This window comes from Arachis duranensis, chromosome 6 (genome assembly GCF_000817695.3).
Source record: "Arachis duranensis cultivar V14167 chromosome 6, aradu.V14167.gnm2.J7QH, whole genome shotgun sequence".
In the NCBI taxonomy this organism is placed as follows: domain Eukaryota; kingdom Viridiplantae; phylum Streptophyta; class Magnoliopsida; order Fabales; family Fabaceae; genus Arachis; species Arachis duranensis.
This window is the reverse complement of record NC_029777.3, coordinates 84,595,076-84,604,447: the sequence shown is the minus strand read 5'-3', so window position 1 is coordinate 84,604,447 and position 9,372 is coordinate 84,595,076. Positions and strand designations below refer to the sequence as shown.

General features: G+C 34.1%; 1 protein-coding gene across 3 annotated transcripts in view; it reads left to right on the top strand.

Moving 5' to 3' along the window:
- LOC107494347 (uncharacterized) overlaps window positions 1-4,523 on the top strand; it is a 13,951-nt gene extending 9,428 nt beyond the window's left edge. Inside the window, exons 1-7 of one of the 3 annotated variants that reach the window (XM_052251273.1) lie at window positions 100-223; window positions 302-452; window positions 1,149-1,377; window positions 1,544-1,701; window positions 1,799-1,941; window positions 3,431-3,601; window positions 4,259-4,523. In XM_052251273.1, the coding sequence (XP_052107233.1) occupies window positions 341-452; window positions 1,149-1,377; window positions 1,544-1,701; window positions 1,799-1,941; window positions 3,431-3,601; window positions 4,259-4,345 (900 nt within the window). In that variant the 5' untranslated portion in view covers window positions 100-223; window positions 302-340 and the 3' untranslated portion in view covers window positions 4,346-4,523. Of the gene's footprint in view, window positions 1-99; window positions 224-243; window positions 453-1,148; window positions 1,378-1,543; window positions 1,702-1,798; window positions 1,942-3,430; window positions 3,602-4,258 lie in introns of those variants that run through there. The other 2 variants (XM_052251272.1, XM_052251274.1) reach the window with 2 other exon arrangements.
- The last annotated feature ends 4,849 nt before the right edge of the window (window positions 4,524-9,372 follow it).

The window sequence follows — 9,372 nt, the reverse complement described above, 5'->3', positions numbered from 1 at the left end:
GCACATAAAAAAATATATATATATTTTCTTTTTATTTTCGATCATCTAATCTAATCTAACAGTGAAAATGGGCGGACCCACCATTTTGGCTCTAAAGCGAAGATGCGAATAATCAGAGAAGACAACCAAATTCAAAGATTCAGTTTTGCAATTGTACTTCCTTAAGAAAACTAGAAAGCGTCAGGAGGGTCCCAGAAAACCAGAAAGCTTTCTACTCTAGAAGGTACTATTTCTGAATGGATATATATAAAAGTTAAAGCCTAGAGAGTGTTCTCCAATATTATTATTATTATTATTGCAGAATTTGCATTCGTCTGATTCATTGCATTTGGCCATCAAAATGAGGTGGTTCTTCTTCTCCGCCGCGGTCGCCGCCGTCGCTATCTTACTTCTCTTCCTCATCTGCCCCTCTTTCGTCGCCCGGGATCATCAGAATCCTCCTCCACTCCCAGGTCCCAAAAATAGATATTTTCTCCTCTTCCTCCTTCCACTCCCACTACCTCATTTATTACTGTTTCGTTGATTCTCTCAATATCAATTATCTCTAGGTTTGCTTCCCCCTTTTCAATTTCTGCTGCAAAGTGCAAGCGCCCAGTTCATATCTTACTTTCACTTTACCTCTTGGAATCGATTGCTAACTCCACAAGGAATTCCTAATAGCTCATTGCCTCATTGGGCCTGTAGGTGTGTTACGGGGTTCCTATTTGCTTTGCTTTTGTTTTAGTTGTAGGGAAGTGCAGTTTGAGGTTAGTTATGTGGGGGTGAGTCCTTGGATATGATCATTGTTGTATCGTGTTGTTTATTCAGATCTTATTGGTTTATGTTATTGGTGTCCCTATGTCGAATAATTTTTGCACATGATGGTAGATGGATTTCAAAAGCTTTGTCTTTTATGTTTATTTTGACCTTCATGAAGTTTGTCATGGTTGATGGGTAGTTTCAGTATTGTGCTGTTATGTTGGATGAACAGAAACAATGCATGTATAGCCACTTCTTTCTTTCTTTCTCTCTTATTTATTTATTTATTGATTATTTTGTTTTTGTTCTTTCGTTCAATTTTCTTTTGTATATTGTTAATTGTTTTGTTCTTATATTTTCCATTCCTCTTCAATGTATATTGTAAAAAATCTAAGACATTACACCTGCAGGAGTTAGCATTGAAAGGCCGGTGTTACCGGTCACCCCTAGCCCCCTTTCTGGTCATTCAGCTACTTATGATGGTGGTGTTCAAAACACTTTAAGATGTGCGCGTGTTCCCGTCTATGGCATCTCAAGATTGAATCTTCTGAGCTATGCTAGTTCGTTCCATATTTCTGTGGCTCACTCGGCTGCAATCTCAGAGAAGTTACATAGCCAAACTCATGTTTGTCTACATAGGTGATAAGTGCATAACTTTCAACGTACATAGTATGTTTATATTTATTTTCTGTCAATGCATTCCTCCTTGTTGGTGCATTCCCGGAATAGAAACACTATCATGGACATGGTTTCAACTTTCTGTAAAAATCTATGAAGATTGCCTTTTCTTATTAATAATGGATAGGGACATTTCACTTGGATTGTGTGAGTGCCAAAAGGATGAATGGGAGAGTGTGCAGAAGGGGATCTGGAGTGCTGTTATGTCACCCTACGAAACCAGATATGTTGATGTCAGGATCAATGGTCAAATACCAGATTCTGTTACAATTGCTCTTGAAGAAGGTATGCCCCATCCATCTCATAAAACCACCTTTTTTGTTTTAATGTTATTTTCTGATGGTGCTCATGTATGTATACATGTTATTAAATCTTGTTGCAGATCTTCAGGATTGGTCTCTTACTAGTCTTCTACTTGGATTGGCATTGCTGTTCGCTCCAATTATTACCAGTCGGGTTCCATTTTGCCACAGCAGTTCATTGGTTACAGTGATCTTTCCTGTCATTGTAATTCAACTATTTGAGGTGCATAAAGTTCCATCCTAAAACATATGGATGTTCCATTTTACCATAGCAGTTCATTTGTTATGGATCTCTAATGAGTATCTAAGGAAAGTAGAGAACTATACTTTAAAAGCTAGTTATTAAGGGAAAAAACCACTATTTAATTATTTAAATACAATATCAAGCATCTCATGCTATTCGATGTAGGATTTTGGGCACCCTTTAATACCAAGTTCCTAACAATACACTGTTTTGGGAGACCTGACGTCTATGGCGACTTCACTTGATCGCCATTGACCCACTGATAGCCATTTGGCCATAGGCTATCAGTTCAGTATTCACCTTAATCCAACTTATAGGTATCCCTTTCCATGGAGCCAAGGCTATGGACTATTAGTGTTCAATATTCACCTTAATCCAGTCTCTAGGTAGCACTTTATATGGTGCCGACAAGGAAGGCTCAGAAAGTAGGAAACCACACTATAAAAGCTAGCTATTAGAGGGAAAAACCCTTTAAATACATCATCAAGCATCCCATATTACACGATATAGGACTTTGGGCACCTCATAATACCCAAGTCTCTAACGAGCCAGCCACACAGATCAGCCCTCACCGTTGAAAGGTGGAAATTCCACCCTCCGATTCAGATCCACGATTTTGATTAAGAATATGGTCCCCTCCGACGATCTTCCCATCGGTTTTCCTTGGTGGCATCGGATCTCATTAGATCCCAAGTAATTTTATATTTTTCGAAAAATCAAGCATTTTGTAATTTTTAAACCTTGAAAATAAATAAATTATGTTATCAATAAGGCTTAATTTTTTGTTCCTTGCTAATTTTTATTAGCTTCTGGCTCTCCTTTTTTTCTACCTCAAATGTGATGAATTGTTCCCTAACACAACTATGGAAAATGATGATGTGACTAACAAATTATTGTGTATCCCACATGGTAGCCACGTTATTTGTTGACGTCCTCTACCCTTTCTTCAAATGCTCAACCCTTTTCCCTTCCTGATCTTAGCCATACTCTTCCAACCAGCCTTCCGATTCTACTCTTGCCTTCTTCGTTGGATAGTTGACCCACAAGTTCAGTTTGATGGCATTGGCATTATGCAGCAACAGCAGCAACAATAGATGAAAGTGGGTTAGGAAGGTGACTCCATGCTGTATGACTCCTACAGAATGTTGACCATATTGCTTGACTATGAGACATTTTATCAACGCTTTCCTCATCCTGTACGGCTTGGCTTAGGTTTTCTATGTTAGGTTTATGTTCTAGTTTTTATTAGTATGTGCTAGTTACGAGTACTTAGTTAGTTACACTTGGTTATTGATTAGTGTAAATGGAGGTGATAGGCTGGATGACAGTGTGTCCCTTGTCTATTCATTTGAGTAATTGGGAGTGTTAGGAGAGTTGCTAGGTCGCTTTAATATCCTCACTAGTCACTACAATTGTAATTCATCTGTGAACACCACTTTCTGATTCCACTTCCAATTGTCTATTACAGGTTGCTATTTTTGTAATCCTGAGCATCATCTTGGCTGGAGCTGCTTTAGTTTACTCAGTTGTTAGTAGGTTTGTTTTTTCAGAACAAGATGGTACTAAGGCTGCTGGGGTTGCTCGGTTTGTGATACTGAAGTGGGAAATGCGCATCATAGGATCCACCTTTATTTTTCAGGTTTGCATTCGTGTCATTAGAGTTTAGATATAATGGAATACTCTATAGCCTTATCAAAATTCACCCTGTCTTAACTGAATGCTTTGAAGTTTACTTTTGCCTTTTGACTTTAATTTATTTTACATTATTTTACCAATTTATGTAATTATTTTTCCATTATAATATTTTTTTTGAATTTTCCACATAAATATTTTTAAGTAGTATATGGAATCTAAATGTTCAATATATGAAAAATCCAATTTCTGTAATTGTTCACTATATTGTTTAGATGGGAAATAATAAAAATTACAGAATACTTTAAACATAGGCAAAATAAAAAGATAAAATGAAAATATAAATTGACTACAAAAAAAATAAAAAATAAAAACCCTGCTGCCTGACCATTTTTGTATGATACATGCAATTAGTTTAGAAATGCTGGTCATTTTCCTATTTGGATTTAGCTAAAAAGTGCCCTAAGGACATTGATTAAGAGGATGAAAGTAGAAATTTTTTATTTCTTTCAATGCATTTAATACATAGAAAACTTAAAATAGTTACATTTCACTTGAATTTTCTATTCTATGTAAACTTTTTAATTTGGTATCCTTAGAGAACTTGTTAGCAAGAATGTTTTAGTATATTCTGAATTCACTCTTTTTTTCTTGTTTTGGTCAGAGTACTATTGATCCTCCTTTAGCAAAAGGAACCTTGGCCTCTTTTGCAGTTGTTTATATTGTTGTTAAGTGTCTTAGTGTATGGTAAGTTTGACTTCTCTTTTGTTTATTATTATTATTAAGATAAATGATTTTTATTGGATACCACTCCTATATTTGCTTCAATTGTGGTTACTACTGCACTCCAAAGAGGTTTTCATATCTTTTTTCTCTTGGTCTTTTTGGTTTCTATTTATTATTTATTTATTGGTCTTGATGTAAAAGATATTTCCCGAGAGGTATTGTTTACTAAGCTGGAAAAGATTTCTTCCCATTGAGAAAAATCCAACTTGTTTGTTCAAAGCTAACTTGCTCATAAGATACCTTGAACAATTAAGTCTTTTATATGTATGCGGCATATTAAAGCATCTTGAGATCCATGTGCCGGAAAGAAAATGGTTAAATTTCTTATGGATCATTATGGTTAATGTTGAAGAGGGAAAGAAAATGGTTAAATTTGTCAAAAGTTTAGTACTAATTGTACGAAAATCACTAAATTAAAATTAAGAACTATGATGAGTTGCTTCTGCATGTTTTTTCATGTTATTATTGTCATACAAGGGATGTTTTTATGCATTGCAGTATTGCACTTTCTGTTCTTTTGATTCTTGGCACGTTTATTCTATCCTCCTCTATGGTGGAAGAAACTCGCACTCCACATCACTTTCAACCAGTCACTTATCTCATTCATGTTTTTAGTTATATTTTCTTGCTTTTTCTCTTAAATATTTGTGGCAATAAATAATTGAGGGAAGAATTACTCTTCCTCCTTGTTATATTCTTCATCCATGGTGTATATAATAAGCTTCCATACACATGAACATGCTTTGCATTGTTGAGTCTATGCGCTTTTGTTGCATTTAATTTTATTTCCTTGCTCTCGTTGGGCTTAAGCCTTCCTTTCACCTGTCGAGAGGAAAAAAAGAAAGAGGAAAGAAAAGGATGCACATGCTTTGTATGGTTCTCTAATAAACTCTGGGGAAGTCTCCAAAGTAGTGATTTTCAGTCAGATCATCAGATGTTTATTCTATCACTTGAAACCTGTAAATCTTCTGGAATGTTGTGATAGATTGTTTGATCCATTGTCTGTTTCATGTCGTGTCTTCACCTTCTATGCAAATAGGGTATTTCTCAACCTATCACAACCTGGGAAACCGAGAGATGTTCACAGAGAATCAGTGGGTTGAGTCGACTCAAAGATACACTGAGCAAGCCTTAGCAGACTTGATGGCATCTCCGGCTTTCATTGCCTGGTTGACTGAGAGTACAGGCCGGATACGAGTTGATCCACATGAACCAGCCAAGAATGTTAGCAGGCTAGGAGCATTAAGGAACTTACTTCCATGGCCATGGCCTTTTCAAGAAGATTCAGAAATCTAAGTATGAGAAAAATGAATACTCTGATTGGAGAAGTTAAAAGATTGTGAGAGTTGGTCTGGATCATTAACTGCTGATGTGCCTGATGGATGGTAAAATTTGAATGGGATGCTTGTCGTTTATCTGGCATGGCCGTACACTTGATGCTCCATCGCTTCCTTGAATATGGGTTTACAGATTGAGGTGGTTCTTGGTCTTTTGTGATTAGTGTATAGGTTCTTGTTCTGATTTGCAGTTGCATAGGTCATCATTTTGGGCTGAATAATGTTGTGTTCATTATGAGTTGCTCAATTTTGTTTTATCGTTGGTTATGTTGGTCTGGTTTTGGTTGAGATTCTTCTGTACAAAGTGATCAGACCACCCACACAGCAGCCTATGTTTTCCACTGCCACATTGTTCAAGACTTGGTCACCTTCTATTGTCCAACACATGCATTGTTATAGTTTTCTGCTTATGCATCTGCACCACATAACGCTGATGAGATGATGGAACTGTCTGGGAAAAGGTTGGGTTTTGAAGGAAGGGGAATAGCAGTGAGAATGTGTTTCTGGGGTTAGGGGATGTATACATTATTGCTGTTGTCTTGACAGTTTCTCTGCCTCATGTAGCCGCACCTTGGAATTGGAGAGCTAAAGAAATGAATAGAATGATAAAGTGGAGGTGGAAGGATACCACACATGTCAATATATGTAGTGTATCTTGTAATTGTGTAAGCTGTCTTTGTGATACATGGATAAGATTATATATTTTCTCTATTTATTAATTGAATAAATAATCTTTTTTGTGTGTGGGTGTTTTTTGTAAATCATTACCTCAAATTTTAGTGGTAGACAAAAATAATCTTAAAAGATGTAAATGTTAAAATAGTCTTTAAAAAATTTAAAAATTTGACAAAAAGTGACAAAATGTCAATTAGAAATTGTTTGGTTGAGTTTTTTAAAAAAATATCCTTTTTTAATAATATTTTTTTAACAGATTTTTTACAAAAATAAAAATAATTTTATATTTAAATATTTTATTTAAAAGTACTTATTTAAGAGAAATTGAATACAAAAATATTTTTTTATTACCCATTTGTTGATCTATTATTTATAATAGTACCATAATTTTATTGATATGTAATGGAATAATATTTTTAAATTTTTGTAAAATATTTGTCATTAGAATCCATTATTTTTATAAAATTATAAAAAGTGAAACATGCAATAATGATATTATGTTGGGTTTTAAATTTAGCTTATAATGACATATTTTATAGTATCTTCTATCTAAAAGTTCTTTCAATTACTATCTTTAAACTTGAATGACAATACTTGAATTTTTCATAAGTTTGGTGTTAGTCTCAATCATAGAATATGATACTTTGTATGATAATAAGGTCCTAAAAGTTTTTTAAATGTTGGATAACTAGTATCAACTGAGTAATATTTACCTAAAATACATTAAAATATATACAAAAATCAAGTCACATATTAGCATGAAAATTAATATACCTCAAAATAAACTTAAATGATACAACTAACTTTTTCGTGGATGGAAAAACTTTAGCTTTTTTTGTTCGAACAACTTTCATAAAAATTCTTGTATTATGTGCAAAGTCTTTTCAACCAGCCATATAAATGTAAAACACATTTAAATCACACACAATCATTACATCTGTTATAGTATTTTCTTTCCTACCAATAAATCGCACGTACTCATCTTGATGAATATGAATTGGTATATGCGTGCCATCTATAGCTCCAATATAATATTTGAAATATGGCCAATATCTATCATTGTCTATAACATATTTAAGTGTGTTCTCAAAATTAGGGTCAATAGGTCTAATTATATTTTTTGACAATTTCTTCATACATGATAGGACATGATGAAATTGACGAAATATGATTTCACCTGAATGTTGAAATTTTTCCTACAATATTCTATAAGAAGTTCCTTGTCCAAGCATGGATAAGAATGTTGTTACCATCTCTTTTCTATTTACACCTCAGTGTGGATTTCAAACCATAATTGAGAATTAAGTCATTGCATAAACGACTAGATACTGATTTTCATATTTTAAATTGTTCAAAAAAGTGCATTTCATTCCCTTCCTTTAATTCTAATAGTCATTGATATTCTGATTGCAAGTAGTAATTAGCAACTCTACAAATAATCAATATAGCAGCTGACTCTCACTAAATTAAAGCTCAACAATAACAATAATAAAGATTCATCTATGATTTTGAAAATAGATTGGAAATTTTGGTTAAAGAAAAATGAGTTTGGTTTGATTAGTTTTATCAAAAGAGATATGCTTTGAGTACTTTTAAAGATTTTAGAGTAATTAAAGTAATGGATTTGAAGATAAATGCTTTTGGAGTTTTCAATTTGTATGGCCTTGAACCTTGTTGAAAAGGGGTTTTAAAGCTTAGAATGGTTTTGAATTTGGTTTGAAAATTTTGGTTTAAATGATCTGGTTTTAATTTAAATGATTTGGTTTTTGTTTAAATGAGTTGGTTTTGGTTTAAATAAGTTAGTTCTAGTTTAAATTTTATTTTGATTGATTCAAATTAAGAAGCTACGATTTTAAGGATTTTTAATGCATTTATAAAAATGAGATTGGTTGTTCTCCCCTAAAATCTTGAGACTCTGCCATGGAATTTTATTAATAAATTCTGATTTAAAGTGATTAATTTAAGAATAGGTGATTTTTAAGTCTTTTAAAAGAGGTTTAACATTGAACTGGTTTAGATTGAAGTTGTTTTGAATGTTTTGAAAAATATTGCAAAAGTGGTATTGTTTTAAAGGAAGACGATTTGAGAAAAAAGGGATTCTTGGTGTGAAATGAATTAAATGTATTTTGTTATTTGAAAGTGAATGGACCAAGAATGATTTTTGAACCGAAATAAAGATGAGTATAAAGATTTATGGTTTGATTTTGTTTATGAATTGAGTTGAGTATGAATTTGAGTTTGATTGAGATTGAAGAGTGTGTCGGGCACTATATCCCAAGAGTGTACATAGACATTATATCCCAGTTGTATATGTCAGAAATGCGACCCAAGTGAGATGGTGGAAGGAGAGGATCCCCTTCTTTACTCCTCCTGAAAATGCAAGGTCGCCTCCAGAGACATGGTGGAAGGTTAGGATCCTATTCCTAATTCTTCCTGGATAAGTATGACAACTCGAAGAATGTCTGTTTGGTTAATCCCTCTTTTTTGTGGTTCTCTCTGGTTGTAAGGGTAGCCGAGCACGCATCCCAGATAGCGTTGCCTTTGGTGAGAGGTTCAAGGGCAGGCACTACCATTTTTAGACCGGCTTGATGAAGTCAAAATTATTATATTCCTTACGGAGATGCACGGCAGAGAGACAATGTTTGGGTTAGCTACCGGATGTGTCGGGTTATGACAGTTTAACCGACACGTGAGCTCATGACCATTAGGATAGGAATGCATCATATGCATCTATGTGACATTATTTTAGTGTGCATATTGTATTTGGTTTGCCTACGTGAATAATTCTATTTAACTGCTAATTGCTATACTTGATATAAGTGCTCTTGTTTGTGTTTAAATTTCATTATTTGTGATTGTGCCTGATTGGTTGGATTATGGTGAATTGGGTGTTGATTGAGTTTCATGGGACGGAGGCCGTGATTGATTATGTCATGGGTCGGAGGCCGTGATTGATTTGTGTTTGAGTTTTAGCAGAGTA